Here is a 21515-nt window from a genome sequence, read left to right on the forward strand (position 1 = left end):
AACCATATGGCCAGGCCTGGTACTGTTCAAAAGAAAGCAAATGCTCAGGTAAAGTGACTCTTTGAACTACCATGTAGGTTTAACCACATTTTACATGATCGGTTACGTAAACTTCTTACTGAAGGGTTACAAACAATCCTCAAACCCCTTTGTACAAATGCATTCCTCAGACAGCTGTTCTACAAAGCTGAAAGAGCTGCATACAGGTTCCAGCAGGCATGCTTCAGCAGCTCAGAGCCTGCTGGTTACTGTGTGAAGACACACCAGACAAGCCTTTATTCTTTTACTATCCCTTAGTACTAGGCTTACCCAAAGCTTCAACTGCCAATACGCTGTAACATCTTAATTCAGAACCCCAAACTCTTTCAGTACACTGATTTCTTGGCTTAACATTTCCTATGATCGGGCCATACCTTTGATTTGGAAAAGAGCAAGTGGAGGCAAGCTCAAAGTAGTTGCTTGCGATTAATAAGTCACAACCCTGGCATGAGGTGTGCCCACAATGGCAAATGAAGTGATACGTACTTTTCAAAAACCACTAATGAGCATGTGAGAACGTGTAAACCTGCACGATTCTCATATTGCCCAAATGTTAAAATTACATCAGGATTTGATTTCTTTTTTGGTGACGTGCAGAAATAAGGACTGCAAATGCTATGTGCAGCAGGTGATGGGAGGTGACAAGTTATTTAGAGGGCTCCACATACCATAAATTTTTAAAAAATGAAAAAGTGGAGCCCCTAAGACACTGTGACACAATATAAAAGGGGAGACTCTCCAAATGGTGACAGTAATTGGCAGAATTCAAGTTTATGAAGAGACCGTCGTCTATGGGAGATGGTGGGCTAACAGGGAAAAGTGACTGGATACAGGATTCACTATAGTATGTGACCTTAAGGTTAACAAGGCAAGAATTATAGCTAGAGGTGTGAAAGATTATTTAAACTCCACAGATGAAGTGAAGATTTTCTGAAGTCAAACAAGGATATGAGAAAAATCACAAGGGTATAAATGAGGGAGAAGTCAGAGTCTGTGTGTGTTAATAGCTCCATCATGTCCGATTCTCTGTGACCCTATAGACCACAGCCAGATATGTTCTTCCACCCATGGGATTCTCCAGGCAAGAATACTGGAGTGCGTAGCCATTCCCTTCTCCAGGGGATCTTCCCAATCCAGGGATCAAACCCAGGTCTGTATTGCAAGCAGATTCTTTACCGTCTGAGCCACCAGGGAAACCCACTGAAGTTAATAAATAAGATTAAGTCATTAAGTATGATAAATAAGATACTAGTACAAGATAACATACTAGGCAACTGGAAACAAAATCTAGAAAAATGATTACTGAAAATGATATTCTATTAAACATTGCTTATAGGTATTTAATCAAGTTTATGTGCAATGTTTTTTCCTTCTATATTTACTGAGTATTTACTATGTGCCAGGCCCTGCTCTGGACTTCATGGATACAACTCTAAGCAGACAAAAATCCCTGTCTTGTGCACTCAGAGCCCAGGGGAGGCAGGTAAGTAACCAAGCTACATTCTTTCTCAATGTATAACAAGGCTGCAGAGGGAAGAAAAGCATGAAAGAGAAAGATGGGCATGGGTTGTTCTTCTACATCAGATTAGTTAGGGAAGACTGTACTGATAAAGGGATGACATCCAAGGAGGGAACTGAAAGGTGGAGGGAACACAGTGCAAGAAATGGGGGAGGGTGATTAGGACACAGAAAACAGGAACAAGGCCAGTGTGGCCAGAGTGGGAAGTATGTGTGTGAGTTTGGGGTGTTGGGGGCGCATACAGGAGGAGGTGAAGAGGTAGGTTATAGGTTATGGAAGGCCTTGGAGGCCTCTGCAGGGTGGCTGAGTAGGCAAACTCTGGGGTCACTTACTCGAGTAAATTAGCAGTATGATTAAAAATAAGACTTAAACAGTCCCTTAAGGACACCCTTGAAGTCATGTCTTCCATATGCAAATAATTACTTCAGAGTAGTCACTTCCACTAGACCCTAGACAGCACATTAAAAAAGCAGAGACATTACTCTGCTGACAAAGGACTGTCTAGTCAAAGCTATGCTTTTTCCAGTAGTCACGTATGGATGTGAGAGTTGGACTATAACAAAAGCTGAGTGCTGAAGAATTGATGCTTTTGAATTGTGGTGTTGGAGAAGACTCTTGAGAGTCCCTTGGAGATCCAACCAGTCCATCCTAAAGGAAATCAGTCCTGAGTGTTCACTGGAAGGACTGATGATGAAACTGAAACTCCAATACTTTGGCCATCTGATGCGAAGAGCTGACTCATTGAAAAAGACCCTGATGCTAGGAAAGATTGAAGGCAGGAGAAGGGGATGACAGAGGATGGGGTGGTTAGATGGCATCACTGACTCAATGAACATGAGCCTGAGCAAGCTCCGGGAACTGGTGATGGACAGGGAAGCCTGGTGTGCTGCAATCCATGGGGTTGCAAAGAGTCAGACACGACTGAGGGACTGAACTGAACTGAGTCACTTTCAATAAGAATTGTTACTGCTCAGTCACTCAGCCATGTCTGACTCTTTGCAACTCCATGGACTGTAGCACGCCTGGCTCTTCTGTCCTCCGCTCTCTTCTGGTTTGCTCAAAGTCATGTCCATTGAGTCAGTGAGGCTATCTAGCAACCTCATCCTCTGCTGGCCCCTTCTCCTTTTGCCATCAATCTCACCCAGCATCAGGGTCTTTTCCCTCAGCATCATTCCTTCAGTCAACATTCAGGGTTGATTTCCTTGGTTTTCAAATGCCTTCAGAGCCTGCAGCCCATCAAGCCCCTTTTAAGGTGGCAAGTATTATCTGCCTCCCTCTCACCATTCAGGTTCCAGATCAAATGCCACCTTCTCTGAGACACTTTCCTGAGCCTCCCAGAAGTATCAACACCATCACCACCCCAAATGCCTCCTCAAGCCTGTCCCTATCACATCACCTAGTTTGTATTATATGCCACCTGCATTTAGTTACAAGGCATGGAAGACAAGGGCTTTATCTTATTGGCTACTGTTTCCCCAAGCACCAGCCACACAGCATGTGTTTAAGAATTAAGTACTGAATGGATGAATGGAGGCAACTTTTGGAAGCATCTCCAAATTGCCTGGCACCAAGCCCAGAGAATAATATTTATATAATTGGGGTCAAAGCATGTTAAAGAATGAGAATGATTTTTCTTATGCATAACATAAACAAACTTATTTACGTAACACCTACTGTACAACAGGCACTTGATAAACTTATTCTTCTTGTCCATTTCATTTGACCTTTGGTCTAAGACCAAGTATATATTATCATAAAGGGGTGCTCCCAGAATAGTTCAAAGCCATCATTTGAGAAATATATATAGATCCAAGGGGAATAGTTTGGAGATGATTGTCCAGCACTTTAGCAGTATTTTTTATAATTATTTAAAAGATGCTTTGGACTTCCCTGGTAGTCCAGTGGTTAAGAATCCATCTGCCAAATCAGGGGACACAGGTTCAATAACTGGTCGGAGAGGAGTCCACATGCCTTGGGGCAACTGGCCCACATGCCACAACTACTAAAGCCCATGTGCTGAAGTAATTAGCCTCCAACTAATAAAAAAAAATAAATTAAAAAAAAAAAAGAAGCAAAAAAAAAAAATAAATAAAGCCCATGTGCCTACAGCCTGTGCTCTGAAACAAGAGAAGCCATTGCAATGAGAAGCCCATGCACAGCAATGAAGACCCAGCACAGCCAAAAAGTTAATATAAAAATACATATATGTGTGTCATTTCATGGCTTCACCAGAATATCCCTTCAATATTATGCAAGTCCCTAGCATAAATTTGCATACAATGTTAAGTTAAATATTGTCCTGCATGAGATCCTAGAATATGGTCTACTAAAGCCAGAAATCCAAGACTTAAATCGACTATTCCAAAAGACTGTAATTCTACCATGAAAGGAGGTGCTTCTGCATTTGGGAGTTTTATCATTTTCCAAATATTGATTTATGTGTTCCGGTAACTGTAATTCTGAAATAAGCAAATTTTTCAAACACTGTTCAGAATGACCACTTGTTTGCTTTCACCCAAGCACGAAAATTTTCAGTACCCAGTATTATAAATTCTCACATCTTCCACAGCATGGCTAATAGTAACTCATTAAAAAAAAAAAAGAAAAGAAAAAAAGCTATATTCCTTATTCTCTTTCATTTAATACCTCTACTTTTTTCTCTTGAAAAACAGAACATTTTCTTCTATATCTAGGTCACTAAAATAATTATGAATACCAGTAACTCTGGATTCACAATTACTTATTCAGTTGGGAATAAAAACAGAGTGCTTCTTTTTCTAGCAATGCCAGATATTTGAGAACCAAGAATTATTATTATTAATGAAAAGCTCTTTATTTCCATTCTGCGAAGCTGAAGGTTTAGGTAGACGTACAAATGTATCACTGACCAGCACAAATATATGTTCCTTGTTTTCAAAAGAGCTGATGAACTGTGAATAAGGGACAGGGGTATACTCACAAGGACAAATAATTTATAAGTTTAGCCCCTTAGGGTAACTTCTACTATTAATACTTCTTCCAAACATTTATCAGCAAATAGCCCTTTAAGTCAGAGCTGTCAACTGAAATAAAGATCTCAGGTGAGACACCTTCATAAAGCACAAACTTTTTTGTTAACTGAAGTTCAGCTGACTTATAATGTTGTGTTAATTTCTGCTGTTCAGCAAAGTGATTCAGTTTTACATATATACACACACACACACACATATATAAGTGAAAGTGTTAGTCGCTCAGTTGTGTCTCTTTGGGACTTTATGGACAGTGGCATGCCAGGCTCCTCTGTCCATGGAATTTTTCAGGCCAGAATACTGGAATGGGTTGCCATTCCTTTCTCCAGGGGATCTTCCAAACCCAGGGATTGAACCCTGGGTCTCCTGCATTGGCAGATGCATACTTTACCATCTGAGCCACCAGTGAACCCCGATTGAACTTCCAGGACAATCCCAACCCCAGTCTTCAGGTTCAAATGCTTCCCCTCATGTGAAAAGAGATGTTCCAAGAAAGTGATAAAAATTTCAAATTGCTGGGCTTCCCTGGTGACTCAGTGGTAAAGAATCTACCTGCTAATGCAGGAGACACGGGTCTGATCCCTGGATCCTGGAAGATCCCACATGCTGTGCAGCTATAAAGACCCAGCACAGTCATAAATAAATATATTTAAAAATTATATTTTCAAATTGCTGTAATTGCTCACTGTTCTAACTGATGATTTCTGCAGCAAAAACAAACATAAAGGAGGGCACCATCTAGTCAGGACTTGGCAATGTGGGGGGAGGTAGAGGGTGGGAAGGAGAAGCAAGTCAGTCACAACAATGCCCATCAACTGCTGTATGGTTTCTAAAACATTAGCACGTTATCCCTTTTGAGAGGCTGGCAAAAGCACTGGCACTAGGAAACTGTGTCTGAATGTACTATCCACGATCACACACATGAAGGAAATAATGGTGCTGTTGTTATTAAGTCATAGCCAACTCTTTGTGACCCCATGGACTGTAGCCCACCAGGCTCCTCTTTCCATGGGGATACTCCAGGCACGAATACTGGAGTGGGTTGCCATGCCCTCCTCCATGGGATCTTCCTGACCCAGGGACTGCACCCATGTCTCCTGCTTGGCAGGGAGATTCTTTATCACTGAGCCACCTGGGAAGCCCAAAGGGCATTAACAGCTGTACAGAAAAAGAAAATACTTTGTACTGTGCCCTGAGAACTCAACAGACCTAAGTCTTAGAAAGGCAGAGAATTCCAAAGCTAGGAGCCCTTAAATCAACATCCCCTCCTCTAAACTCGGGAGCAAATAGCATTGGATTCCTAGCTAATCCCTCCCCAGTGGTGCGTGGTAGAACGAATTCATCACTTGACAGCTAACTAGCGTTTCAAATACAGAGATTAAAAGTAACGGATTCAAGACATTTCTGTCACACCTACATTCTTCTACCACCTGGCTACTGCCCCCAAGTCTGGACAGATGTTAAAAGTTAACACAGACTCTCCACAGCTTATTCTCCAGTACCAGGTCTTCTGTTCCCCACTTTTATAAGCACCACTCCACTTTTGCAAGGAGGCCCAAGTACCAGGAACTCTGAAAGAAAAAGTATTAAGGCCTAGATTGATTTTTAAAACCAAAGTACAAATGACCCTGAAATTAACATCTTCTTTCCTGACATCAAAAGTGCATTAGATGGTCTCCTTGCCAGGCTCTGTGCCATTCAGACAGTTTAACTGCTTGTCAAAGAACCTTAGGCTGACACAAGATCAAATGAGCCTGTGAGCGCTAAGAGATCGGCCATACTAACTCTGAAACAACACTTGCACTCCACAGAGTTAACTGGGACTTGGCTGTCATCCAATCTCCACAAAAAAGTGAATCTTTTCCCCATTGGGACATTTCATGTCGGCACTGATCAACACTGCCAACCCCCTGGGCATACAACCCACCATATTCATCCAGCCTCAAGACTTCTCTCTCCTACATCCCTCTTGTTCTCTCTACCTGCACCAGACCCTGCTTTCCTCCCTTCTCCAAATCTATTAGGATCAAAACAAATGTTCTTCTCCAGGTTAATTTCATACATGGCAAAGCAATAGTTTTTATCCAGAAAACACTACAGAGACTTCCCCAGTGGTCCAGTGGTTAATAATCCGCCTGCCAACTCAGGGGACACAGGTTCAATCCCTGGTCCAGGAAGATTCCACATGCCATGGGGCAACGAAGCCGGTGCACCACGACATTTGAGCCCCAGTGCCGTAGAGCCCATGCTCTGCAATAAGAGAAGGCACGGCAGTGAGAAGCCCAGGTACCACAACTAGAGAGCAGCCCCTGCTCGCTGCAGCTAGAGAAAGCCCTTGCACAGCTACGAAGACCCAGTACAGCCAAAAAATAAATATACATGTAAATTATTTAAAATTTTTCAAATTAAAAAATAGAGAAAACACTACATGTGTCACAGGGTATGAGTTATCTGTTACAAAGTTGCAGATACCTCTGATTTCAGTGGTTTAACTCACTTCATCAGGAGAGCAACCCCAAGTAGCAACATGGTCAGAGAAAACGCTCTGAGTCCCTACGAACGACTTCAGTCTGAAAGCGGATGGAAACCCGAGTGGGCAGGGGCAGCTCGGACCAGGTCAGATCCAGCTGCCTTTCTCCCTCTACACACCGGCCGAGGACACAGCCCCTTCCGTCCTTTGGTGCAGCTGCCCCCGCTCGCTCTGCTCCTCGGGGAGCTGCTGGTCTCTGCTCTTATTGCCCAGTTCTTATACGGTTGCAAGCGCTTCAACTTGCCTTCCCTCCCTCGCTGCCCTCGATAAAGACATTAGCCGGACCCTCTTATGGTCTATGCAGCTTTACTACCGACCATCACACCAAGAGCACAAGGTGTACAGCCTGAGGGACCTCACAGAGCATCCACAGGGTTACTGCAAGTGTGAGTGTGTCCCTGGAGGTGTCCTGTCGGTACCTCACCAGCCATCAACTGGCTTAACCAGCCACCTGCACCTCTAAATGCAATCTAAGGTGGTGATTCTCGAGCTGCAGAACGCAGGAGTAAAAACACATTTATTTTTAAGCAAAAAGAAAGGGAAAAAGAAAAGGCAAAAACAACAACAACAAAAAGGCCAAGAATAACTAACATGGGGTTAATTTTTTTTCTAGTAAAGGAGAATAAAGCAAAAATTCATCAACAGGTTTTTATTATACACCCAAATCCAACCTGGAAACTATAATAAATTTTTCTTTTCAACAACAAAAATAACCAAACTATTTTTTTTTCTTACTTTACCATCAAGAAGTCAAAGTAACTACATCGAGGACCGGGCACTGGAAATAGTTATTTTACCCAGTCTCATATTCAGTCATGGTGAAGACAGAAAACAACCTCTTTGCCTCAACTATACAGTTTCCAAAATACTCAACCCAGCACAGCACCGCCTTCCAAAAATGCATGGGACAAATACTAGGCCTTAAAATAAGAAGAAAGTTGAAGTCCTCGGAGACAAGCAATGCTGTGTTAGTAACTGATCAAACATCTGAGGCGAGAAAGATCTCACTCACTAGCTGAATCACTGCTAGTCATGAAAAGAATTATTACTTCAATACCACCAAGAAATGACAAATTAGGTCAAAATGCTGGTTTAAAAATCTCTACTATGTAGTTTCAACTGTTTCAAAAACCCCAAACATATCTGGACTTACTTGGCCTTAATAAAGAACAGCTGGGCAGCAAGACATTCTTTATTAGTTAAAACGAGGCCAAAAAAGTGGCAGAAAATCTGAAACTGTGCACATCCCCCCAGATTTGCTTCCAAAAGCTAAAGCTATTTAAGACTGAAATTTATAAAGCTAAAACCTTCTATTTTCCAGAGTTAACATGTAAATAACAGCTCAAATGCCTTTCTTTTTGAGAAAACCCCTTAGCAAACGCTTAAGGTGCCTAAACTTTCAACGGGAGAACTTAACCCCAATAGAAATGTAGGTCATTTCTTCCCATCACAACTCAGCAGTGTTTTATGAGTCATCTTTTGAAAGCAAGGGGGGGGGGGGGAATCTAAGCAACAGATTTACATGGGAAATTATAACGTTATAAACTTTTAATAAACAAAAGCATGTTACTTACGATGTTCCCTGCTGAGAATTACTGTGAGCTTTTGAAGATGTATCATATTGTTCTGTGGAGGAGGGAAAAATGATCAGAGAGCATAATGACAAATTCGAGACTGTTAGTTATAAATCCCCTCTTTTTTTTTCCTGCTATTTACCCACCACCTTTTCACCTAAACACTTAGTACACTTAAATTTTGTCAATAGAGAGCTATTATAAAATAACACTTATGTTACACCTTGAGAGAGGGCTTGCTCAGAACTGGAAAACCCTGAGTACTACCCTGCCAGGCGACCCCACCGCACCGTGACGCCACCCCACCTGGTTTGATGTCACACATCCATCAGCAATTTGCTAGCACTTTCTTTCACAGCCTCTGTCTTTGGCCGCCTGTGCTCCCACCTATCCCCCCCATCTCTCAACAGCCCTGATTCATTCATTCAACTGCTGGTCACAAACTGCCTTTTAGACACCAAGATGCTAAAGACATTTGCCCCTGTCCTCAATGAGCGTACAGCTGACTGAGGGACAGCAAACAGGAACAGGCATCTACAACCCTAGGCAGTGAGAGATCAGTGCACAAACCCATCATCTAAATGAAACATCCTGGGAATCGAGAGATTCATCACTCCATTGGTCGTGATGAAAGAAGGCAAATCAGAAAAGAAACATAATTAATTGTGTGTGTTGCAAAGGATGGGTGAGATTTTTTAGTAGAAATGACTGCGGGCAAGAGGGAGATAAGGGTGAAGGCGGCTCTCAGGCAGAAGGGACAATGTGAGGGAAGGCGGGAAAGTGGGAGCAACTGAAATGGTGCAGATGAGAAAGGGGAAGGCTGCGGTGCAGAGTGTGTGGAGGGCAGCATGAGGACCCTGGGGAGGTCAGAGGGCTCCAAGGGCCATATGGGACATTAATATTTTGAGGCGCCACCAGGGCACGATACAACAGTTTCTCAGAAAGAGTAACCTGCTGGTGCCACCTGACATAACCCAGAAAGGAACAGAAAATGTTAAGTGTAGAGACTGAAGAGCAGCTGGGAGACCGTGTCTGTGTCTGGACCTGATGCAGAAGCTGAATGGCAACATGGGTGCCTTTCAGAAGCAGGGAGTAGAGTAACGACAAATGGCCCAGGAGACCCTTGAATAACTGCAGTTCAGGGCTTCATCCTCATGGGGGCAGCAGCTCTTACCTGGTATTTTTAGATCATTTCCCCATCTGGCTAGCAAATTAGGGCTGGGATTACAAATTAAAGGGGCTAAAGTCCACGCACACAGGCTCCCACACAGACATCCTGACCAGGTCCTAAGCTCCATGAGGCTCTGGTAATCCTCAAGCAGCTGTGTTTTTTGCACATGTGGACATAAATCCTGGGACATACAGGGATGTATATATGGGATATACTTCATTCTCTGTGTGCATGCATGCTAAATCGCTTCAGTCATGTCTGAATCTTTGTGACCCTATGGACTGCAGCTCACCAGGCTCCTCTGTTCATGGGATTCTCCAGGCAAGAATACTGGAGTGGATTGCTGTGCCCACCTCCAAGGGATCTTCCTGACCCAGGGATCAAACTCCCGTCTCTTTTGTCTCCTGCCTTGGCAAGTGGGTTCTTTACCACTTCATTCTCTACAGACTCCAAAAGTTTTCATGAAATTTGAATTTGCTTGTTGGGCATACTTTGAGAAACAGATGTCACACTTCACTTTGCTGAAAGCTATTATCTGCACATACTCCACTCCATCTTAAAGCAACACACAACCAGACCCCTCTCGGGTCTGATTAGCGCCTTCCCCCACACCCACCCACATTCTCACAGGGGTAAACCAGCTTTCCAGAACCCATAGACAAAATGGCAGCAGCATAGAAGACCCAAGGTTACAAACATTTGCTGAGCCCAGACCTATAGAAGACCTGCCAGCATCTGAAAACTTCTCATCAGGGCAAGGAGGACTCAGTCTACACTATTCCACAGGCCTGGAGGGCCTCCACCCCTGGCCAAGTTCAACTGTATTTTGCTAAAAGGAGAAATCACACAATTTAAAGGATCACAGGGTCTTTTTAAACCAGGAGGTAGCAATCATGCAAGCTGTGAGTGACTCAGTAGAAGGCATATAATATGCATGACTGGCAGCCCAGAAGGTGTGGCCGGGGGGGGGGGGGGGGGGGCGGAGTTGGGGGGTGGAGGAGCAAGGACAGGGGTACATAGCAGTCCTGCCCACAGCTGAGCTGTGCCACTTCACTTGTAATCTATCTTTGGATAGGCTGCCAAGAGGTTAAGAAACAAAGATTTCCCAATCTCCCCAATGCCATGCAAGATGGTCAGGTCCGTATCTCTGCATTTGGGGGAAATTCAGTTAGGAATTATTTACAAGGTCTTACTCAGTATCTGTAGAGCAGGGAGCAGCAAACTTTTTCTGTAAAGGTCTGATGGTAACTATTTTAAACTTTGCTTGCTATATAGCGTGGGACATAATAATAAATGAATGAGCATGGCTGTGTCCTAATAAAACCTTCTTTATAAAAACTAGCTGGACAAAAGATTTGACTCTTAGGCTATAGGCTTCCCCTATTCTAGAGGAAGGCTTTTCCACTTCTTGTTTTTCCTCATCTCTTTTGTTCTCCTCAAATCCTTGCAATTGAAACAATTGGATAATCAAGGGAAAAATATAAGTGAGAGAAAAGAATGAGATGGAGACATCTGAAGATTTACCTTCATGGAATATCTATGAGCAACCTTCTCTCACACATATAAACACACCACACATCTTACTTTGGTCTCCCTAAGCCCTGTGAAGACCAATGCATCGTAACTTGGGCACTTACCATATGTTGATGAACTAAATGACTGGAAGTACATCAGTCATGTTTGTAAGGCTTGAAATGCCTTGGATATAGTTGGGAAACAAAGAATTTAGTGAACCAAAGGGTTACAGATGAAGAGAAAGGCTAGATGCAGTTAAGGTTCTGTTTCCTCCTGAATTCTTCAGTATTTACAATCCATTTTAAAGAACCAAAAAAGAATTATATGGCCAATATATACAGAAGGTCTAAAGAAGCTGTGTGTTCGCTTCCTTGCAGACATTTCTTTTGTTTAAAATAAACACAAGAAACACAGAAAATACTCCAATCTGTTCTTTTATACAATTCCTGGGTAACAATGCTTTTAGAGTCACTCTCAAGATATTGATCCCATGTCAGATAATGCCAAATTATATTTGTTAGGTACTTTAGTAAGACACTTTCATTAACTCTCCACGTTAATCTGAAATTCCACCTAGAGAACAGCTTTATATTTGCCCTTCTCAGCTTTAACCTCATCTCTGCTGAGGTTAACCTCATCATTTTCCATGAATGTTTTCTATATTAAAACAGTAAAAAACATGCTTTATTCTCCAATGCCATAATCAATTCCACATATTTACTTACTTTGGTTTGAGACTGTAGAACTGATATGCTGAGAATCCTAGAAAGAAAAATGAAAATCTCTAGTTAATAAAATATTAAGGTTTGTAAATCCAAGGTTGTGCCACTGCTGAATCGGATCAATGCTGATAAATCTAATTTTTACATAAAATGGGTTTTATGTCTTCTGCTGTTCCCTAAGAGTTCATTTTTCCTTCCAAAGTATAATGTTTTACCTTAAAATCAATAATGAATTGTATTTTTTAAGAAAAAAAATTATCATTAGAAAATATGTTTAGTATCTAACATGGCAAATTCTGGTTTGGGTAGATTAAAATCTCAATGACATCATGGAAAGGAATAGTGATAATATGTCAACAATATGCATGTATACCAGGCTGGATTGAACACAGATCTGAGGTGACATTTCTATATTCTGAAGGTTATCCAAAAGTACAAAAACCAAAACCAAAAAAAGGGGCAATGTTTTTAATATATTGTTCACAAATACTTCAACAGAATCTTGTAAGTCAGCAATTTACCTTGCTATTAAAACCACCACAAATGTAGCTGATCACATTAAAACTTTTAAGCAATGCAGGAGGTATGACAAGTGTAAAAGTGTGTCTGTATGTACCTAAATTCTGAAGTAGGAAACAGACATGCCACCTCTATTTTCCCCCTGTACCTCTGTTGTTCCCCCTAAGGAAAAGACTCTTAAAAAAAAAAAAGAATTTATTATAAAGTCTTGATTACTTTCATACTCTACAAAATCCTACACACATGTAAGACGTTCATAACTGAAGAGTGAAGAAGCATTTGAAAGCATTAGGAAGCGCTTTAGGAGCTAAATTAATTGCAATGTTAACCTATTCTCTAAAGAGTTCAACAAATAGTACTTGATTAATCCAGCACACAGCAATACTTCAGACCTTGTCACTGGTGTGGATGAAGTGCCTGCTAGACTCGAAAGGAATTACCTTTGTGGGAAAAGGAAATTTGGAGGGCTCAGCTGTACTAGGCGTGTGTATTGCTGTCAAAGGAGGAGGCCATGAGTGGGTCATTTCCTGGAAAGAGATTTGGAACGGGAAGAAAAAGTAAATTATAAATAGAACATTTATTGCTACTTAAGTCAATTTTTTAAACGGAATGCACAGTGGAGTGATGGTAAATGGAAAGTAAAATCTTAAAAGTTATTTCAGTGACTTTAAAAAAAAAAATTCCTACTTGGTGGGCTTTGTTCAAAAGCTGAAGCTCTCCAACAAACAAAACTCAGAAGAGATCAGTTTGAAGAAGGAAAACAAGAGCACAGAACATGAATGGTCTGAACATTCTGAACAGCATGAAGCATAAAAAACGGTAGTAGGTGTTACCGGCTTATGTAACTACGAACACTCAGTCCTGTCTCAATGCTTGCTTTCTCCCTCAGCGTCTTTATTGCATTTCCTGGAATTATTTAAGTTCAAAGGAAGAAGAACTTTCCTGTTTGACTTAAGCAAACAAGTAATTCAGGTCACTTGTTCCACTTGGGAGAGTTTTAATGGATTTGACCCTTCCCTGGTACACATTATTAGGACGTAAGAACTTTTGCAGAGAAGGCGTTAAAAAGCGACTGGCCCTTTCCATTAACAGAAGTTTCATTTCTATTCACTGTTTACATGCAAGCAAGATTTGTTTTACAAATTAATATGTTTCTCTTGACATGAGTCCTGTTTTTCTAAGCTCATTCACTTGCTAAAAAACCAGTGGGTCTGTGACAACCTAGAGGCATGGCGTGGGGTGGGGTGGGTGGGAGGGGGCTTCAGGAGGGAGAGGACATCTGTACACCTCTGGCTGATTCACGCTGTTGTATGGCAGACACTAACACAACATGGTAAAGCAATTATCCCCCAGTTAAAAATAATTTTTTACAAATGAGAAACAAAATGTCAGATGAAAGGTGTCTAATTGCAAATATGCACACACAACACGTATGCATGCACACACTTTGTTCAAGAGTTCAAACAGTCACTGGAGATTATCACCAGACCTTTCCTTTCACAGCTGAGAAAAACGAGGTCTAAAATGCCAGGGGCAGGTCCCCCAGGAAGCTGAGAGCTGTGAGTGCAGGGAACGGCCCCTCCGCGGCCGTTCTAAGAGAAAGAAACCCATCCCCGCACGGGCCAGACCTGCCGGGAAAACTGGCTGAAGGTCTGGCAGGCAACCCTCCAGTAGTAGGCTGGGGCCCCCAGATGACGCCGTGTTATCTCCCCTGTACAAGGCACTGTGCTTTTACCCCATCTCCCCTAGAAATGCCATCTGATGCTTGTGACACCTGGAGATGGAGCTGGAGGCAAAGGATCCCCATTGCCCACCTCCACCCGTATCCTCCCCACCAGGCCCTGCAGCTGCCCTCAGGTTGCAGAGGCCCAGGACAGACATAAAGCACCGGGCACAGTGACAAGCAAAGTAACCGATGCTGGCTTCAGGAATTTTTGTTAAAGGTGATATCATCCCCTCGCTCACTCGACTAACCATTGTTCAGTACAAAAGACTAAATCTAAACGAAAATAGAATGGAAAGAGTAACAGCTCTGGAGCCAAAGTCCCAGAATGGATCTTAACTCTCTTGACTCTGCTGCTCAGGTTAGCCTGAGGGGTTTGCATGCTCCAAGCCTCAGTTCCCAGGAATAGGCAGGCGAAGACCAGTTCTTTCTCCAAAGTATAAAGTGCTGGAGGGACTTGCCTGGTGGTCCACTCTCTGAGCTTTCATGGAACTCTGCTCTATGTTATGTGGCAGTCTGGATGGGTGGGAAGTTTGGGGGAGAATGGATCCACGTATGTGTATGGCTGTGTCCCTTTGCTGTCCAACTAAAACTACCACAACATTGATAATTGGCTATATCCCAACACTAAACAAAAAGTTTTTTTCTTTTTTAATGTACCACAAAAAGAAAAAGAAGACTCTGCTTTCACAGTAGGGGACACAGGTTTGATCCCTGGTTGGGAAACTAAGATCCCACAGGCTATGTGGCCAAAGACAAAGAAGAAAACCATAAACCAAAGAAACAAAAATAAAGTGTTAGAATATATGATCAGAGAAAGCAATTAAAAGCACTACATCTTTTAATTAAAAGCCTAGATTTTAAAGAACTTCAATACTGCACCAAAGAGTTTCCTCCTGTTTTATTTATCCGACTACACTTGAAGGTGTGGGACCATAAAAACAATGGTTATGATGTAAGAACATGTAATAACTGAGGCGTCTGAAAGTACCACCCTTCGGTCTTCCAAGAATTTCTTTAGAATCCCAACAGTGTCTGACTTTTAGTCACCAGTGATTCCCAAGAAACATCCATTGTCCTCTCAGTGCCTAAGGCTGCTCCCAACTATTAAATTAGGCAGTTGGAAAAGTGTGTAAACTCTTTCAGGCCTTAAGTGGTTTGCTGGGAGTGTGAAAAGAATTTATATACTTCCCTAAACGCTGAGCTTACAAGAAGTGAGGCCTTAGGAGGACTGGGGCCATAAGAAGAGGAGGCTGCCCAGAATCGCTGGGCCCTGAATTAACCCTCTGCTTCACCAATGGCTTATCACGTGAATGGGAGTAAGTCACTGAGCACCTGCTTCGCTCCTGACCTTCCAGGTGCCATTGCTCCTATCTCCCCCCACCCTCCACCCTGTTCATTTTGCTCCAGACTCACCGCTCCTCTAATACGCCGACCTGCTCTCTCCTCAAGGCTTCTGCCCTCTTTCCTCTGCTTTCTCGTCCATTCACTTGCCTGCTCTAAGACTCACAGCACTTACCAACAGCTGACACTTACATATTTATCTTCCCCCACCATGATCTTCATGAGAGGAAGGGATTCCTATTCCTATGGCATTTATTCTAGTGCTGAGAAAAGTATGTGTGTCTTCACAGATACTTGCTGAATAAATGAATGAGTGAACAAATCATGGTGCTACCACTCACTGGACCAGTGTCCCTGGAATGCTGCACTGAGATAATGTAAAAAAAAAAAAAAAAAAAAAAGGCAGAAACTTCCCCAAAAGGCTCTCCAGGCTGTGGCAAGGGAAGTGGAAAACCTGAGCCATTTCACATGCCCACTGAGTGCACCATCCCCATCTGGACCCTTGCTGATAACCAATCCCCGGTTTCTGGTAGAGTCTGTCTATTTTCTCACCCTGCCGGTCTGCTCGAGTCATAGGCTACCACTGCCCCTTCAGTAAAAGACTTCCACTCTTAGTATTTCCACTGGGGAACCAAACAATATCGGGAACTAGTTACTGTTTCTATCACCCATCGGGAAGATCTTTGTTAGGATTCCTGGCAGTCTTTGTAAATTACTGGTAGGAGATAAGAACAGGAACCACTAGGCAGAGGGAATTTATCTGGATGGACAACAAAGAGGGAGAGCTGCATTTGACCCTGGAGTCATCTACTATCTACCAGCCTGGGGCTGTCACTTCACTCAGGAGGAGACTGAAGTCCAGGACCCAGCGGAGGCCCATCCATGCCCCTCTTCAACCAGCATAACCTACAATTTACTTTCTCTACTATGATCTCCAAATGAACACACTCACCCGTGGCTTGCATTAACCATCTACTTTCAAGGATTTCCAGGTAAGCAAGAACCCATTAACGTGATGTTGGCAGAGAGGCGAGGGCGGACGGACGAGTTTATTAAATTAAAAGTGCTCGCCTGATGGTCTAATACCATCACCTTACATAAAGGACTTGACAAGTCATATAGCGCATCAAAACACAAGAGAAGCATCTGACACATGCAGAAGACGAATAATCAGTATTGTTGCATTTACTTTTGAAACAACCATGGAACAAATCACACACAATTTCAGAGAAAATGCTAAGGTCATATTTTACAACTAAGACATGTATTACTCTTATGACTCATCTTACCAAAGAATTTCAAAAATACCAGAGGGAAAAGATAGAACAAAAGCCCAATCAAGAGTACTTATTAATACTTATTTGCTGATTGGCAAAAAATTCTCATTTTCAGCCAGTACAAAGTATGTTTCCTTAGAGGTATTTCTTAGAAAATTCTAACTATAAAAGTAGGGGACCAAAGACAGTAAAAACAAAACTAATGGAACTGTCTCCCGAACATTTGGTTAGATACCACATTTGTCAAAAATTGTACAAATGAGAAGGTAACCAATACACTTAATTACTGGTTTCAGCACCAACTCACTTAATACTTTACAATGAAAAATTAAGCCAAAAATAACTGGGTAAACATATATTTTGAGGGAAAAAAGTATACAGTAGAGATAAAAATTAATAGGTACAAGTGTCACTTTTCTTCTACTTAAAAAAGAAACCAACCAAAATTCAGAAACGTTATAGTAAAAGATAAAGTGAGAGTACCACTAAAAGTTACATGGAAGAAAATTAAACACTAGAGAAGAGGAATGAGAAATAAACAAACAAAACTCTCAGTTATTATAGGTACTGAACTTGAGCATTAAATTTAGCTCTAAATTTCCTAGAAATTAAAGCCAAAATGGGAAACATAATAGTTTGTATAATTCTCTGATAAAAAGAAAGCATGCTGGTTCATGAGGAGAATTTTTTTTCCCCTGGAGCTGAATTCTAGAAGGAATTTGTCATCCGTGTGCAAGGAAAACTGAACAAATGGATAATGGCTTCAATGATGTATTTGTAGAGGCAGCACAAATGTTCCTAGCATGGTCTCTATCAACAAGAGCAAAAAATAACCCTTTCAAGGGAGGTCTAAAGATGTCCATATACTTTCTGTTTTTCTTTTTATCCCTTTAAAAAATTCACGGTCGCATTGAAGATGGGCCCGCACCAATGATGTGTTTCCTATAAAACATCAAGAGGTGAAAATCAAGCACTCCTTAACCCGGGGTGCCTCCCACTGCAGCAACACAGGGAGTCTCCTCTCTGGGGGGTTAGGGGGGTAAGGGGTGGGAGTGTTGGTGACTGATTCCCTTGAGTTTTTTTATCAGAAAAGCCTGAGGGAGAGGTCCAAAAACTCTGGTCCAAATGTCTTGAAGTTTGTAGAGTTCATTTCAATTAAAATCCATCAGAGAGTCTGATGGTTTCCTAAGCCTCCCTTTGTTATTATTCTGGTTAATTTGCTTTGGGAGGTATGATAGGGAGGAGGCGAACTGTTTAAAGGAGTTCAGAATATCAACTGTTCAGTCAAGTCAAAGAAAATGAATATATGTCTGCCTACTTAAGTGTGTCTTCAAGCGAGGAATAATAATCAATCAGCTCACCTTCAGAATCTCTTCAACACAATGGACTTCATTGGAGTAGGTCTGCTGTAAGGGAAAAGCAAGAAAAAGATTAGCAAATAAAACAAAGATTAGCACACAAACAAAAAACAACTAAAGTGCTGGTATTAGTGGATGCTATTAGTACTTAGAGCAACACTTCTTGTAAGGAGAATCACCCCAGGGCCCCCCTTTTATTACTACTAATAGCTAAGTATGAGAAACTTCACATTCTAGATGAGATAAAACCAGAGATAAACCTGACCTAATTGTGAAAAAAAGGGTTCTGCTGGAGACAATGACAGATGAATTGTGACCCGCAGGTCAAGAGCTTCTGATGGAACATGTGTACATTAAAGAAAATGAGTGCATTAGTGAATCTAGGGGAATAACAGATATAACAAGAGTGGAGGCAGAAAGGGAAAACCGGTAATTTTGCTGCTTCACGGCAACATCTGTCCACTGAGCCAAGTTACATGAACACAAAGATGGCGATCATCCTGAATGTCTTACTAAGCCCACAGTAAGGAAGTCAGACTCCAATCAAGCACAGATTTTACAGTGAGAGTCTGCCAAAAATTAGTCTTAAAGCTGAATGCTAAGAGTCGGACACGACTGAGCGACTTCACTTTCACTTTTCACTTTCACACACTGGAGAAGGAAATGGCAACCCACTCCAGTGTTCTTGTCTGGAGAATCCCAGGGACGGGGGAGCCTGGTGGGCTGCCGTCTATGGGGTCGCACAGAGTCGGACACGACTGAAGCGACTTAGCAGCAGCCCTACTTGAAGTCAGCATTTCCATCTGTAGACACACGCGCGCACACACACACACACACACACACACACACACACACACACACACACACACACACACACACACACACACACACACACACACACACACACACACACACACACACACACACACAATATTGCCCCAGAGACCGACCCTAAGGAAAGAGATTACCTAGCTTCTTAGAGCAAAGACCCTCTTGCTTACTCCTGGGTAAACAAATGACAGCTGCTGTTGCTAGTATGTCACAACCGCAGTGTTCAGGAAATGTCACTTTCCAATCTTTATCAAGTGCAAAGACAATGGAAAAGTAAAATCTTTAAAAAAAACAAAACAAAACAAAACTCTTTTTCCTTAACTAGAGATATGGAACAAATTCCCCGACTTCATGGTTTTCAAATGGGGTAGCAACTTTCCGTGTCAACCGATGAGCCAAGTGCCCTGGGCAAACCCTCCCATACAACCCCCCCCACCCCTACCCCACAATACACACGCCTTTACTGCCCCTGTGGTGCAGAAAGTGCGGCTCTTCCCTGTTAGTTGGTCCAACATTTGCCTCACAGCCCGAGTGTAGATGGAAAAGGGTTCTTTTCAGGGCTCTCGTTTCTTATTCGAGTGTAATTTAATATGGCACTGGTCGCTAATTCCTGATCTGAGGTTTATTAATCCACCATTTTCCTCATTCCTGTTTCCTTAAGGAAAAGGAAAAGTGCATATAGCATTCACACTGTCCTGGAATTGAATCTAGTGGACACGTCAAATTTCAAATGCAATTTGACCTGCCTGGGTCTGGTTTTAAAACATGTAAATTTCACAGAGCCAGTTTCATTGAAACATTTGCAATTTGCTATTTTCGAGGTAGGGGTCTGAAAGTTAGGAGATAAGTCAGAGTCAGGCCCAACTGGACCTGCCCTTAGGCACTGTGCATGTTAACAAGAGGACTTGCTTATTCAGTTTTCGTTTTTCAAGACTATTAAGGAACGTCTAAAAGCTGGACCAAATATTACAGCACAAACATCAGAAACAAATGAATGCTGTTGTGACCTGAGGGTAAAGCATGCAATTATACCCTATGGTTTCAATTTTTCACATGTGTCATTAGGAACAATAACAATTAGGAATTGAAGTGAAATCAACAGAACAAAGCAGACGACTACTGACTCTGGTTAAAAAGTTGCCGCCATCCTTTCTGCCGCTGGAATGAGAATTCAATTAAAATATCTGGCAGGACTTTGCTGGCGGTCCAGTGGTTAAGAATCCGCCTGAAAATGCAGGGGAAACGGGCTCAATCTCTGGTCTGGGAATATCCCACATGCTGTGGGGCAACTGAGTCCATGTACCACAACTACTGAGCCCTCTCGTCCTAGAGCCCATGCTCTGCACCAAGAGAATCCTGGGCATCACAACTAGAGAGGTGCCCCTGCTCACTGGGGCTAGAGAAACTGGAGAAAATCCACTCACAGCAACAAAGACCGAGTGCATCCAAAAATAAGAAAGGAAAATAAATAAAATATCTGGCAATCAGCGGGGAGGCAGCTGGTGGAAGGATGGGGTGGGAGGTTGGAGTTAGCAGGTGCAAACTATCATATACAGAATGGATAAGCAACAAGGTCCTACTGTATAGCAGAGAGAACTATATTCAATATCCCATGATGAATCATAAGGGAAAAGAATATTAAAAAAGAAAACATCTGTGTGTGTGTGTGTGTGTGTGTGTGTAAGTCACTTTGCTATACAGCAGAAATTAACACAACACTGTAAGTCGACTATATATTTCAATTTTTAAAATATTAATTAAAAAATCTGGCAATCAATGAAATAGTGAAGCACAGTTGGAATGAGGGCAGAAAACAGTTGCCCACTGGTTTGAACAGAATGGGATCAGGAAGCAGCTAAGTCAGGAGACTAAACGACTTTCTGATCTTTGTAATATTACTCAAGCCATCAACTCTTAGCCAAGATCAAATGATGTAAATGCATGTGCTGGCATGGAGACACTCAAGATATTTTCAACTTTTTCTTTAGAAAGAATTTCACATTCATAGAGAAAATAACAAAGACAGTAAAAAAAAAAAAAAAAAAATCCCACAAACCCTTCACTTGGATTCTCCAAATGCTGGCATTCTACCACACACGCTTTATATTTTTCTCTCCCCCGTCCCCCCATATCCACACTGAGCCATTCAAGAGTGTGAGAGAGTGAGAGTTAATGCCCTTTTATCTCTAAATACTGTTGTGTGTACCAAAGCGTGCTTTAAAGCTTTATTTAAAGAGGGTTGGTTACAAAATCGTCTGTATCATGTGAGCCCATTTTATTAATATGCCCCATCTACCCGAGATGGTATCTCCACTCTTCCCTGACCCAAATGAATGTCTCTTAAACTAGAGTACAGTAGGTATTTCAGCTGTGCTTGCAAAGAAA

General features: G+C 42.1%; 1 protein-coding gene across 5 annotated transcripts in view; it reads right to left on the reverse strand.

The window, feature by feature from the left end:
* The window catches only part of AFF1 (ALF transcription elongation factor 1), a 192990-nt gene that overhangs the window by 38379 nt on the left and 133096 nt on the right, over positions 1-21515 (reverse strand). For 4 of the 5 annotated variants that reach the window (XM_061145563.1, XM_061145562.1, XM_061145564.1 and 1 more), the window contains 4 exons: positions 18303-18347; positions 13038-13124; positions 12082-12118; positions 8671-8722 (listed from right to left, as the gene is read on the reverse strand). In XM_061145563.1, the coding sequence (XP_061001546.1) occupies positions 8671-8722; positions 12082-12118; positions 13038-13124; positions 18303-18347 (221 nt within the window). The remainder of the gene's footprint in view (positions 1-8670; positions 8723-12081; positions 12119-13037; positions 13125-18302; positions 18348-21515) is intronic. The other variant, XM_061145566.1, reaches the window with a different exon arrangement.

The sequence above is a fragment of the Dama dama genome, chromosome 6 (genome assembly GCF_033118175.1).
Source record: "Dama dama isolate Ldn47 chromosome 6, ASM3311817v1, whole genome shotgun sequence".
Classification (NCBI taxonomy): domain Eukaryota; kingdom Metazoa; phylum Chordata; class Mammalia; order Artiodactyla; family Cervidae; genus Dama; species Dama dama.